The following is a 15,102-nucleotide window of genomic DNA, read 5'->3' as shown; positions in this document are numbered from 1 at the left end:
TGTCTTTTCCCCATGACAACCAAGGTACCCAAAAGTGAAACAGTCCACAATTAGCCCACATATCTTTAAACATATCTATCAGCCACTTGTCATTGAACTTTACTTCCTGAATGTGCATTTTGTGCAGGATGATGAAGAATTTGTGATATTTCAGGGTCTGACATTTTTCTTCTTGAGGAACATCAGAGCTGGCAATCTGATGATACAGTCAAGGTATCTGTGATTGCTTACAGACCACCCCTGGGAAAAGGGAGAGCATGGGAAGCACATGGCAGATCTTGGAAAAGTTGGCTATTTCGACTGCAACTCCCATGATCTTCTTGCCAGAGGTCATTCTGGCTGGATGATTCTGGGAGATGCAGTCCAGCAACTAACTTTCCCAAGCAATGTCCAGGATGGGCATAGGAACAAATGCACAAAGCTAGCTATAGTTTTACAACAGTTTTTCACTATATGGGAGAAATGCATCTCCTTCATTAGGAGTTAAACTATGACACTTGAATGCATAGCAAGTTACATTTTATCAGCTCAGAAAGATCCTGCATGAAGCTTAAACAGCAGGGTATGAGAGGGATTTCTTAAAGTCATAAGAGATTGTGATTAACCTGCGTTTCTTCCCACCAATTATCCAAGTGAAATAAGCCACTTTCTTATTGTCAGTGATAAAACAAACCATGCTAAATGTAAGAAGCATAGTTAAGGCAAACCACATGCTGTGTCAGAAGGATGTTGTTCACCGACTGGAAAAGTACCTCTACGAAAAGCATGGACAACGTATTATTTAGTTTGACCATTAAACTAAAGAACTAAGGTGGATTTTAAGAACCCGACCTACTACTTGAACATAATTCTAGCCATGGTGATCCATTTATTATTTTATCCCAAACTCATTGGCCAGCCTTCCTCTAGGAAGCTCACGAGGAGGAAATGATGCCTTCATGTTTTTCTCATTTTCCCTTATCAACAACAACTATCTAGAGGCGTATTGTTTTGCAACGTGGAGGTGCCATGTAACCATCATAACTACTAATATTGATAAACTTATTCTTTATGAATTTGTCTAGCCTCTTTTCCAAATCTTCTCAGTGGCAAATACTACACCTTGCAGCTGCAAATTTCATGACTTAAACAGAGGTTACGGGTTTCTTCTTCATGGCCTCTGTGAATCCACACAAATGGATTTAGTCTGCATTTGTGCAGGACTCCTCGGAATATTCTAGAGCTTAAAATAAGTTATCATTAATAGTATGTTGCCCCCTATTGCACAAGTTCCGCCTGCCTGTTATACCTCAGTTCCTTTTTGCCGCCGTCACAATCAGACTTCTCAAGCTAGAGCTATCGTGTTTTTCTATCTGCTGGTTTTGATCTTGGTCTGATTATTCTGATTATTCTCATGATCTTCTGGTATGACTTTGGATTGTCTACGGATTACTTTTCCCAACTTTGGATCTTGCACTGGCTTTGAATTGACTGTGTTTTCCCGACTTTGACTGTTGCTGACTTCTCTAATCAATCTCTTGTGATTCATGCTTCTCTATTGATATTACTCGGTTACTGACCTCCGCTTTGGACATTTGACAGCTCTCTGCTTTTCATGAGTCCCTTGTTTTTCCCCTCTCCACTCTTCCTGGGGTTGGAATAGTTTTATGGCCTCCTCAGGCCCTTTTAAGTGATATACTTCGTGTGCCGGTAAAATCCCATTCACCGATGACCACAACCGCTGTCTATTTTGCTTAGGAGAGGGGCATCAAACACACTCCTGCCAAGAGTGTAAGAAGCTCACCAAGGTGGCTCTTAAACTACGTTTACAGTGGCTTTGATCTTACCTCTGGCAAACAGCCATGGAGTCAACCCCAGCTCTGCCATCTACTCCTTGTTCGGAGCATGCTCTATCAACCATACGGGCCACTCCATCGCCGAGATCTTCTGTTAAGTCTACTAAACAAAAATCTTTGGTATTGGCACCGAAGAAATCCTCAACATCAACATTGAGCTCGATGTCGAAGCCTCCATCTGTAGAAAATCAAAAGAAAAAGAAAACTTCATCCAAGCAAGCTTCAACCAAGCAAAAGGAAAAGCATTCATCTAAGACTGCTCAGACCCGAGGAATTCCTCCATTTCAGCCTCTCTGCCATCATCTATACTGGAAGAGTCTTCTCAGGAGCTACTGGATCCAGACTCCCCTCCGAAAGCATCGGTTCCATACCATCTACATAGGCTCAGGCTTTGGTATCTATACCCACATATCTACAAGTCCAAGTCATGTTGAGGCTGATGTTCTTTCTAGCAAGGCCTCTGCCCATTCAAGCCCCATATCCATCAGACGGGCTACGGTGGTACACCTCTCAAACTTGGAGGTGTCTCTACATCAGTCTCCGCCTAGGAAGCGCACAGCCAAATGCCGACACATCTCTCCAGCTCGACAACTCCCTTCACATTGGGAGGTAATTGTCCTTCCTTGTGCCTCTCGGCGACAAGCTCAAGCGGAGTATGAGCAACCGATATACGTGGAGGTTGATCAAAGTCAGCATCGATATTGAGAGGATGACTTTGACGTTGACCCATATTATGAGACTGAGGGGTATGAAAGGCACAGAGGAGTCCACTATGTCTATGCCTCTTTGTCTTCTCCATTGCCTTCTCCCCCCTGACGTCGACACCAAGTGTCTTATGAAGTTGAACCTACAATGCCAAAAGCTGTCAAATGCCACATTTCACAGAGACAAGCTCCTCCACAGGTGGTTCAGGCTTCGAAGAGACCTTGTCATTCTTCGGCAATGGCATTGACAGCATCTTCGACAATAACAGCATCACCTATTCAGCAAATATCAAGGGAACCTATTTCGATTCCGACCCTTCGAACTCCAGCTCAGGAATCCAGGAGGCTCCACCATTCTCCTTCCCCACCTCTTTCCCTTCAAACATGTTCATCAGTTTCTTACATCTCTGATCAAGATGCACCTTCAGAAGCTTCTGAAGAATCCCCTGCCAATCTTCCTACTCCTGATTCAGATGTGGCGGATCTACATCCTCCCTCTCCCTCTGAAGATTTCACCTCATATTCCCAGATGATTGCAAGAATGGCTAAATCACTTGAATTGGATATTGAACAGCCTCCACCACCCAAGCAAGACTTAGTGTTTGATGACATTAATCAGGAAAAGTCCCTTCCACTAAGTCTTGCCTTTATTCCTGCCATGATGGACTTAATTAAGGAATCATGAAACTTACCATCCTCTTCCATGCAGGTTCCTAGAAGACTGGAGAACCATTGCAAGACCCATGTCGGTGACACTACATTCCTAACTAAACACCCTGCTCCTAATCCAATTATAGTTCAATCAAATCAATTGCGAGCAGATAATAGATCAAAGTCACACCCACTAATCATGAAGGCAGGAAACTGGATGTCTTGGGACACAAGCTCTATTCCCTTGCCTCAGGATGCAGGTGACAAATTATCAAGCTGCCGTGGGGGCATATCAGAGGCAACTGTGGTTCAAAGTCTTGCCCATTCTTCAGGCTGCCCCTGAGGAGAGTAGCGACACTGTCCTAAATGCCCATGCAGAGGTGACACGTTAGCAAAACCACAAAGGCTAGCAGCTCGCTGTACATCAGGTGCTGCTTCTAAATCAATGACGCCTGCAATTACTCTGAGGAGGCATGCATGGCTAAGATCTTCGAGAATCATTGATGACGCAAGATCACACATTGAGGAACTCCCCTTCGACAGTGCGGGTTTGTTCAATGAGGAGACTGATGAGATCATGGAAAATCTTCACAAAATTAGGGAAATGGCCAAGTCTTACTCAGTACAACAACCAAGATTCCAAAAATATCAATGGTGTAAGCAGTTCAATCAACCACAAAACTAACAGTCACCTCATCAGTCTTACCCTCCATACAGACCTCCCGCTCAAGAGAGACCTAATTTTGCTCAAGCTGCGTCCTCCAGTGTTGCCTTCAGGTCTCAGGCACCAAATCAGTGCTGCCAATCATACCACTGTCCTTTAAAGAAAGGGAAACAGTACCTTTGACTCTCTCGTTATAATTACCCCAATCGAGATCCATCATCAGTCCAGACTAGCACCTTTCATGGATAAATGGTCACTTATCACCAAAGACTCTTGGGTGCTGGCTATCATACACTCCGGTTACCTATTAGAGTTCACAGATCTTCCTCCAATTGGTCATCTCAAAATCACATCCTACACACCTGCTCTAGAGGAAGAGATATCCACCCTTCTCCAGAAGCAGGCCATTCAATGCGTCCCCACTCAAGAAATTCCGAACACTTTCTATTCCTGCTATTTCGCACTATCCAAGAAAGATGGTGATCTCAGGCCTATACTAGATCTCAGGCTATTGAACACTTAACTTTATCCAAGGCAATTCTGTATGATCACTCTAGAATTCATTATCCCTCTTCTGTGTCAAGAAGATTGGTTCATTGTTATAGACCTTCAGGACACCTACTTTCATATTTCAATTCATCAACGTCACCGAAAGTACCTTTGATTTGTCTTTATGAATATGGCTTGTCAATTCTGCACCCTTCCCTTTGGGCTCTCCACTGCACCAAGGACTTTTATGAAAAGTCGGTAGCAGCATACCTCTGTCTACACAACATCAAGATATTCTTATATAGAGACGATTGGTTGATCATAGCTGCTTCCTTCCAAAAAGCTGTGCAAGACACCAACTTCACTCTTCAAACTCTGGCAGACTTGGGCCTGAAGGTCAATGTGGCAAAATCTCATCTACAGCCATCTCAGGTCATGGACTATATAGGTGCAATGCGAGAGTCTTTCTTCCACCAGAAAGAGTTCCAAAATTACGCAGAGCAATTCGTCCTTTCCATCCTCTCGCCAAGATTTCTGCCCACCACACTCAACAGCTGCTGGGGCTCATGGCATCAACTCCATCAGCCCTCCCACACGCAAGGTTGAAAATGTGATCTCTACAGGCTTGTTACCTGTCTCAATGCGATCCAATAGCAGACAAACCTACCAAGAGCCTGTGTGTATCACCGGAGCACACAAGACAGTTCATGTGGTGGACATTTCTTCCACATCTGCTCATGGGCTGCCCCTTCCGACCCATTCAACTGACGATCCAAGTGACAAAGGACGCCAGTCCTACAGGATGGGGTGCACACTGTGGTCTGCACAAGATTCACGCTCTGTGGTCCAAACCAGAGAAATTTCTTCATATAAATCACTTGGAAATGCTGGCAGTCATCAAGGCATTTCGGGCTTTTCATCCATTAATAGCAGATCAGTGTGTTCAAGTGGGCACAGACAACACCACGACCGTGCATTACATCAACAAGCGGGGCGGCAACCACTCAATGTCACTTCTGTATCTGACAATCCATCTTTGGGAATGTGCTACGAACATCATATTTTCCCAACCGCCATCCATGTATCGACAGACGACAATGAGGTAGCCGACCAGCTGAGTCGTATGAACATAGAGATGCACGGATGGGAGCTCAACATCTTGAGAAAATAGCTGGTACAAAAAAGCCCATGTCTCATTATTCCATCTGGGTTAGCTTGCCATGCTTCCTTATACTAAAACATTAACTATCCATGAACAAAGGTCATCCTTTACAAAGTTTAGAAGTCCCAAGAAGGAACATTTGTGGACAAAATAGTAACAGTTATATTATATCATGGTCAGCTTGTTGGAGCAGGAAGGGCCCTGTTGTAATGATGAGCCATCTTTGGTTATAATTGTTTTATTCTTCTGGAAAGCGAAGGCCAGAAGTCTTTGTTGAGAGATGGCTATCTGATCTTAGCAGGCATGCACAACTTTGCTCTTGCACAGGAGAATAAGGGTGGAACTGTCCAGCCCTGTGTATCACCTAGGATAACATGGTGGCTGTTGCAGCCACATGTCCAGGAAAAAACAAGATGAGCCTAAAGCCAAACTGTCCACAATCTAAGACATACAGAGAAAGAGAACCATGCTAGGGAACTATTGCCACTGCCTTCTGTTTGTGACCTTTCAAAATCTTTGCCTAAACATTTTCTGGTACTATTTATTTATTTATTTATTTATTTATTTATTTATTTATTTATTTATTTATTTATTTATTTATTTATTTATTTATTTATTTATTTATTTATTTATTTATTTAATTTCTATCCCGCCTATCTGGTCATATTAGACCACTCTAGGCGGCTTACAGTCAAAAACAACAATATAATTTTAAAATCATTACAGCTGAGCGGAAATAAAATCAGAGAAAATGTATAAAAAGAAAGAAAAGTCGTCAGGGGTTATCTGTTGGGAAGGCCTGCCTATAATAAGTTTTCTATTCATACATACCATGGAAGGGGGCTTTTTCCTTTGGGTTTTAAATCCTGTTTAGATTTTTTCAGTATACTCTCAAACATTTTGCATGTTATAGAGTTTCTTTTACACTGCTTGCCCTGACATACATTTTGCTCTTCTTTTTTATAATATGTATGTTACAACATTAGTCTGCTAGCCTGTGAACTTTCCATAGCAGACATTTCCAATCATTCTGCTACCTGTAGTAATAATGGCTGGAAGGTCTCGATTATTAACATCAAAATTAAGACTGAAACATTTTACACTGTTCCCCCAAAGCAATTGTTTAACTTAGATGTAAATCATATTTATTGTCTGCTTTAAGAAAGAGAGATCTTACTGTCGTTATTAGGTTCTGGGGCCAGCAAAGCATTCTCAGGCATGCCAGTGACTCATCCTTCAGCGAAAGTCATAAAGAGACTGCTTATGGGCTTGTCTGCTTGGAAGTTGATGCAGGTTTCTATTTAAACCAGCAGCTGAAGTGTGAATTTATCTGTGACATTTTTAAGATGGTTGATGAAGCCAAAAGTTGACTAGTGATTCTCATGCTGAACGCTAGCTAATTTTGGATTTACAGCGTATGGCATATTGTAAGATTAGAAACAAATGGCTATAAAATTCAGGGTGGAGGGTGGAGTAATCTGATATGAGAGTCAAAGTTTGATTTAGGGCCCCTTTGCACATCATGATTTTCCTACATGGATATAACTTCCACAAATGCAACAAAATACTACATATGAGTACATTTGTTACATGTCAAAAGATAATGGTCCTTTCTCACTTGGATGTGATGTCTCTGAATGAAAATCATAATGCTGGAAAACATACATTTAAACATAATATTTAAACCATGCATACATATAGAAAAAAGGACTAATTGAAAACAACAACAACAACAACAACAACAACAACAACAACAACAACAACAACAACAACAACAACAACAACAACAACAACAACAACAATGAGACAGCGTTTAAATGTGGTGGGGTGGGTGAATGGCTGTTAAAGAGCTCCCTATATTATATTTTGATTTTCTGAGAAAGTTAACACTACAAAATTAGCTCTGTGAGGAACATGGAAACAATAAAAGGGATACATCCAAAATATCAGAAATCCAAATGATTTTTGAGTTATACATTCATAAAGGAATGCTTAGAAAAAATGATAATAAAACCAATGCACTGAGAACATTAAAAGAACCTTCAAGCATATCCCAAATAGCTCTGCTATAAAAAAGCTTACCACTAGTATTAATGTGGGATAATGTGTACCACCAACAACCCCTTTTCTCCCGACACTGACAACACAATAAATGATGGTTATAGAACAATGTTGGAGATCTGGCTGTAAGGTAATTATGTATGTGGTTCCTAGGGATGAGCACATCCAGCAATCAAAGCTGTGCCTTGAGTTTCTAATGGGATGCTTGTACAGTCGTGCCTCACTTTATGATTGCCCCGCATTATGACGAAACCAAAACCGCAATTGCGATCGCAAAATGATGGTCTAAATGGAGGTTTTCACTTTGCGATGATCGGTTCCCTGCTTCGGGAACCGATTCTTCGCAAAACGACGATTTTAAAACAGCTGATCGACAGTTTCAAAATGGCCGCCGGGTAAACAAAATGGCTCCCTGCTGTTTTCTGAGACGGATTCCTCGCAAGACAGGCAGCGAAAACGGCTGCCCTATGGAGGATCTTCGCTGGACAGTGAGTTTTGACCCCATTGGAACGCATTGAAGGGGTTTCAATGTGTTTCAATTGTGGATTTTGTTTGTTTGTTTTTGCTTTACTATGTTTTTGCTTAACGGCGATTTTCCTGGATTATCGCTGTTAAGTGAGGCACCACTGTATTCATGAATGAACATACTGAACTGAATGCAAACTTAAATACGTTCAAAAGAACATTCGTTGGCACAGGTAGGTCAGGACTAATTTCAGGGGTCTGCTCTGAGTATGTCTTTATTCAACCCATGGTTACTGGATTCTCAACTTGAACAATTCCTAACAGATGGTGGCAAAGTATGAATGCAGCCCTCCATATTCCATGGTCTAGTCAAGTTGCCCTTTATTCTCAAAACAGGGTAACTGCTATCAATGCTGAACCTGTGTTAAATCGCTACAGGGTGAACGCAGAGAAGAATGTGCAATGAGACATGGAAGATATTCCTAATTCATTAATGTCAAGGGGAGTCTCATCCAAACTGAGTAAATGACTTCAATAAGACGTGGTGTTGATAGAACACCTTCTGGATGAAGCTTCCTGCCTATATCTGTCCATAGAGTTTGCTCAGATTATTTTAATCTGTAATGATACTTGTATTTTTATTTGTAATGTTTGCTTCCCATTAAACCATGTGTTTGTCATAACTCTTAATATTGATCTTCTATTTATTTCAGATTCTCAAGAGGGAAATTATAAATCTGAAGTCAATAGTAAACCAAGGAAAGAAAGAACGGCTTTCACCAAAGAGCAGATCAGAGAGCTAGAAGCAGAATTTGCCCACCACAACTACCTCACCAGGCTGCGGAGATATGAGATAGCAGTAAACTTGGATCTTACTGAAAGACAGGTATGAATGGAGAATAAATTAATCGTATTAGTTATCCTACCCATGTAATGCAGTCGGCATAAATCTAATTCATGAATTGCTCCAAGTTAAGAAGTTAGTGTAGGCATTTGCTGTTGTGTGCTTATGACTCAAAAAACTACAATAACAGGATAATTCACCAATTGTGTTATACCAGGGTTAAAACCCAATACAATTTTGGCTGATGGTTTCTATGTGGGAACAATTACCTCATTATCCTTACAAATAGACATGGTAATGTGTGGTATAAAATAAAATTCTAACTTGCTATTGATATTATGTCTATATTTCGGGAATAATATCAAAGCTCTCTTTGAAACAGATACTTGTTAAATCAGTTAGCACATTGTAGCAGCCATGGAACATTAATGAGCTTTGTTTCATATTTTTCTGAATAGAATTTTTTTTCAAAAAAAAATTGTCTTATGTTGCTTTAAAATTTGTAATCATTTACATGTTTTTCCTTCTGCCCCCTTTATTGTAAACCCCATACTTTCCATACTCATGGTCTATTAACTTTAACATTTCAAACCAAAGCAGGTGAAAAGGTTGGCCTACAACAATGTAGTGAGGTGTTACTGTGGTTGCTCAGGATATACAGTATATGTCTGGAACCTACTTTTCAGTGTTCAGGAAACAGCACCTTTCCGGTCCATGAATAACTTAGAGGGAACTAGTCTAGTTCTTGGGGGGAAAAAAACTTTTCCATCATTCTCTTGGTTCTGTTCTTCTGTGCAGGTTTGAACTGCTGTCTGCCTAATATTGAAAAATACATAGAAGCACAACTCATGTAACTACAAAAACATTATTCTAAATAGCAAAATGCCTTTATAAGGTACCAGGGCTGCAGAAAGTTACTGCATTGAGGCCAATGCTTCTTAGAAAAAAGGAAGTATTATCAAGAAAGGAAAAGAAAAGGCAAGATAAAATGCTGAAGGCTTGTCAAGAAGACAAGGGGAGATGAGACAACAGTGAGCCAAGAGTAGCTCTCTGGTTATGTTTCATGGTTCAGGAAAAAAAAGGAAGGGGGATGAAGATAAATGAATGTGGTCGGTCACCAGTTCATTCTTGTGGTCTCTCCAAAATCACACCCAAGAGATAGAGAGCAAGGGTCCTCAACGTCAAGGCGCACCCAGAAAAGGCAAGAAGAGTGGGCATTAGTAGTAGTAAGATGGTGAAAAGATTGCTTTTTGAGAATATATGAAAATGGGCACTGAAAGTCAGGAATATTGGCAGTCTGGCTGATGGTGCATTATCATTACTGCTTTTCCAAATCCATTCTAGGTTTGGGGCTCTAAGATTGGTTATACAGAAGGACCCCCTTATCCTTAGGATCAGTGTTTGCTGATTCATTTATCCACAGTCTGAAAAAAAAATTAAAAGAAAAATCCCAATATATATATTTTTAACAATGAAGTTAGCACAACTGGCCACGAGAGGGAGCCAGAGACCATGCTTTTCATAGGATTCACTGTTAATAATAGTGTTCTGAATTTTTTAGCATCTGCAAGGGGATTTGTAACCAATCCTTTGTGGATACAGGTTTCCTACTGTAGTCTTAGAAGGACGAAACAGCCTCTTTCTCTTGTGGGAATGTTTACAAACCATATTTCAAAAGAACTGAACATCAAACACAGGTCATAAGTTACTGCACATATGAGATACAGCCATACATGACTGTAGTGTGTGTGTGTGTGTGTGTGTGTGTAAAATTAAACATTTTAAATTTCTAAAAAAATAAAGAAATGGATTGGGGGAGGTGCCAGAAGCTACTTACTGCTTGCAATGGACCAAGGGTGATTGTGTCCCACAGGCAATATATTGCTCACCCTATTCTCTACCATGTGGAAACCCTCAATGCCCAGCAAAGTCATCATATAATCATCTATGCTGTACTATACTGTGCAATGGGGGAAATAGGGTGTATTATGAGCAATTTACAGCTTCCTCTGTGACAGAAGGAGATCTAAGTGGGAAGCTTTGATACACCAGGATATCTGCCAGATACAGTGGGGTCTCTACTTAAGAACGTCTCTACTTAAGAACAATCCAACTTAAGAACAGCTCCATTTGCTAAATTTTGCTTCTACTTGAGAACAGAAATCCAAGATAAGAACAGGAAAAAAAAACCTTTCCTGCTCTTTTTTTAAGGTCATCTTAGGTTAAAAAAAATTCTCCCCCTAGTGGTAGAGTACATATTAACCAGCTTTGCATTAGTTCCTATGGGAACTAATGCTTCAATGTACGAACGCACCTCTACATAACAAACAAAACAGCCAGAACGGATTGATTGGTTTTCAGTCCATTCCTATGGGAAATTTTGCTTCAACTTAAGAACATTTCAACTTAAGAACACCATTCCAAAACGGATTAGGTTCTTAAGTAGAGGTTCCACTGTAGTTTCTATGGACGGAAAAGAGCAGATACGGATTAAATGGTTTTCAATGCATTCCTATGGGAAATGCAGATTCAACATAAGAATTTTTCAACTTGAGAACCACCTTCCAATACGGATTAAGTTCTTAAGTAGAGACCCCACTGTATATGGTAATTATAGCAGTCTGATATCACTTTAACTGCTACCATTACCATGTCTTCCTCCTATAGAATCTTGGGATTTATAGTTTTGTGGGGGACCTGGAATACTGGGTTGCAGTTCAGGAGAGTGCTGTATAGATCTATAGCAGAGCCTTCTGAGGACATCACCAAACTGCAAAACCTAGAATCATGTAGAATGGAGTCATGAGAATTAGAGTGGGACTGTAAGGCTTACAGCCTGGAATGTATGCAGAGCAAATGCACTCTTAGCTACGAAGAGTTGTTGATAAATGTTCCTTCACTGCTGTCAAGAAAAGAAGTAAGTCTTCTTATCATTGCACAGTGACTTGACGCTGGATAGAACAGATTCATTGCGTTGCTGTTTTCAGATCTGTAAGATGAAGCACAATGGAGCATCAGTATGATGAGATACTTTCTTGGCCCCAAAGGCAGCTCTTCAAAGGTTTTGATTCAATATACTGTCTATAGCATGTGGCTGCTGCAAAACTTGAGATATGTCAGAACCATAGGAATGGGGGAAAGGCAGCCTCCAAAATTGCTGATCCAAGATATTTCTCACATATTCTTTGCTGTATAGCTGTAGAAAACTCCAGGGAAATCTGGAATGCAAAGATCAGCTCTTACCTCATTTTCTTTTCTTCGCTTTTTTTTCTGGATGGAGGCAGGAAAGTTGTGTCTAAATAGTTTTAGTTATTGTATATTGGTGTTTGATATCTTTTCTTTTTAACTGTAAATTTAGATGCTGTGCTTTTTTCACCAGCAGTTCTCTCTTTAACTGCTTACGAGGATACCAATCTCTCTTTGGGGGGAAGGACACAGCTCAGTGTGTAGAGCACATGCTGTGCATGCAGAAGTAGCACTTCCTAAAAGGACCCAGAGTCCTTCAATAAGGGCTAGGAAACACTTTTCCAATAAACCCTTAAGGACCTCTGCCAGTTGGCCTAACCTGATATAAGCCAGCTTCATAAACTCTGTAGAAATATCCTAGTAAAGGGGTGGATGTAATATATTTTGGTATATAGTAGGACCCTTGTATCCACGGAATCAGTATCCATGGTTTCACTAATCCATTGACTGAAAATATTAAAAATATTAACAGAAAAAAAGCAGAAAAACTATTTGCATATGGATTACCATAACTGGCCACTAGGGGGAGACAGAGACAGTGCTATGAATACTTGTTAGTGAAGAATCCATAGCATAATCCCTGGCATGCATAGTGGTCCTGCTGTATGCCCTTATGACCTCTGAGTGAGTTAAAGGAGACTAGTAATTATGATTCCCAATTTTCTAATAATATCAATTGAAAATTCTCCCTTTCCATGCACAAAGATTAGGTTACTGAAAAGGAATGCTTTCAATGAAGTATGACTGATTTGTGGTAAAATAAGAAAATATCAGAAAGAGAATCGAAGAATGTGTGAGCTGGGGTCCAGCAGCATTCAAATATTCCTGGACTGAATGAGTATTCACAGACATCCCATTCCTTATTTCTTAGCTATTGTGTCTATCCTCCTGATCTGCTGTTTTATATTTGGTAGTTGCTGGTGAGTCTCAGAACCCTTTTGGTGGAAAGGAGAAGTGTGGTATCTCCCACAGTCCTAAACTCTGATCATCCCTTTTCTGGAGGTTCTACCAAAAAAGAATAATTTCTTTTCAACTCGTGGACCTAGAAACAGCAACCACGTCGACCTCTGGTGGTTGTTTGAAGTGCACATAGTCTATCCCTATTTAGCTGAAGGGAATTTGAACTTGTAATCTGCAGCCATGTCAGATGTGTTGTACCCAAGACTATGCAATTGTGTGTTTAACCTGCTGCCTGAATCCTGTGAGAAAATGTATTTTAAAAAGTATTAACTCTGGGCATACTAGGGTGTCCTCTGCCTACATCACCGATTCTCACAATTCCTACAAATATCTCCCTTATCTTCCATCTGTTCTGTTTTTTGAAGAAAGCATAATACGGGTATTTCTAAATCCCAGCCTGGAGCTTCCCTTTTCCCTTTTTAACTTCTTTTCTCCACTGGTTCTTCAATAATTTGTCAAACTACCAATATATCTATTCAAATACCAATTAGATATTTTGAAAGTAAGCTAGATATTTTTTAAAATTTACTCTAGGAGGTGTTCTTGCACATTTCCATATTTTGTCAAAGTTATGCAATATTGTACCTCTGTGCTGCTTTCTTGCCTGTCAAGTGTTATATACAATTTGTTAAATGGAAATTAAAAACAACTGAAAGCTATGAACCACAATATTTACTGTTTGAAGACAAAGAGTTTAATAAGATAGTCATCACTTCTAAAGATAGCATGAATTGCTGGAGAGAAGCAGTTTATCTCATATGGGCACACAAAAAGAAGAAGAAGAATTGCACCATGGTCCTCATGGTTGACAACTTTACAGTGCAATGTGTGATGATGTTTTGTACAAAAAAATGCCAATTATGCACATTATCTGTTTCTGTGGAAGCTGTGCAGAAACCTATGTTGATTGCTACTTTATTTAAGAATTTGAAGCACTCAATGGTTTATTTGCATCTTTCTTAGCAATCAGCAACTCCTTCTGTGCTAGTTCTGCTTGTGAGTCTGTGCCTGATTTTTGAAAAGGAAAAGGGCATTAGAGACATTTTAGCAAACTATAGGAAATTAGCAAACATATTAGGAAATTAATAAATGTCTTAGTAAATTATAGAGATTTTGAACTATGAGGAAGAGTTTATATTCTTGCTGGCAGTGAGGAACATCATGAAGTTTAAAATTTCCTCACTGAGATATCTCATCGTGTTGAGAGAGCCTAAACCTATGAGAATGAGAAATTAAGCTAGCACTCTTTCCCTCACTACAAGAAACTGCAGAACCCCATCAGAGACCTGCTTAAACCCATAGAACATTGTATTGGGTTGTGGCCTGTGTTTCAGGTCCATCTTCCAGACAAAATAGCTTTTTCTTTCTTTCTTTTTCATCTTGTAATGTCATTGTGTGTGAAATTAGTAACTCAAGTATTTCTCTGTGCTCAAGTATTTTTGATCTGATGTATTGTAATTTGTCCAACGAAAATGAGTAAGCCCCACTTTGATGAAAGGAAGAGATTCAAACCCATCTCTGCATGGCAGTCTAACATGCTGCGGAAAGTTGGGGGATCTCTCTGTAGCAAATTCTAAGCACATGGAAAAGTATAACAGGAGAGAAAGGCAAATGACAGTTCAGCTGCATGAATGGAAATCCATTTGCTTGACATTGAATGAAATCCAATGTGTCTGTTCTTGATTTCTTGTCCATCCATGTTTTCTTAAAGAAAGCACTGTACAGTACAAATATTGAGCCTTATACTGTACTAAGATGAAAGGAACAGTGGTGTATCTATTGCCTGGCAACATGCTAGCAAGACCTGGTACAGTATTTAAAAAAAACAACTTTGTGAAAATGCAGGGTTGCCGCTCCTTGTGCTAGCTAAATTATTTAATTTGCTAATAGGAATAGAAGATCCTACCTAGATTAAATTACAGAAATGGTTTATGTATGTGTGCAGTGTAATTATCACTCTGTTTTATAGCTGTCAATTATGAAAGGCCAGACGACATGTGATGTGTGACTTGTGTAAACAG

General features: G+C 40.0%; 1 protein-coding gene across 1 annotated transcript in view; it reads left to right on the top strand.

Moving 5' to 3' along the window:
* Positions 1-15,102, top strand: part of MEOX2 (mesenchyme homeobox 2) — a 79,531-nt gene that overhangs the window by 49,573 nt on the left and 14,856 nt on the right. Inside the window, exon 2 of the mRNA XM_073003260.2 lies at positions 8,745-8,917. Within this exon, the coding sequence (XP_072859361.2) occupies positions 8,745-8,917 (173 nt within the window). The remainder of the gene's footprint in view (positions 1-8,744; positions 8,918-15,102) is intronic.

The sequence above is a fragment of the Pogona vitticeps genome, chromosome 6, assembly GCF_051106095.1.
Source record: "Pogona vitticeps strain Pit_001003342236 chromosome 6, PviZW2.1, whole genome shotgun sequence".
Classification (NCBI taxonomy): domain Eukaryota; kingdom Metazoa; phylum Chordata; class Lepidosauria; order Squamata; family Agamidae; genus Pogona; species Pogona vitticeps.
The sequence above is the reverse complement of the archived record's forward strand: the minus strand, read 5'-3'. Positions and strand labels throughout refer to the sequence as shown.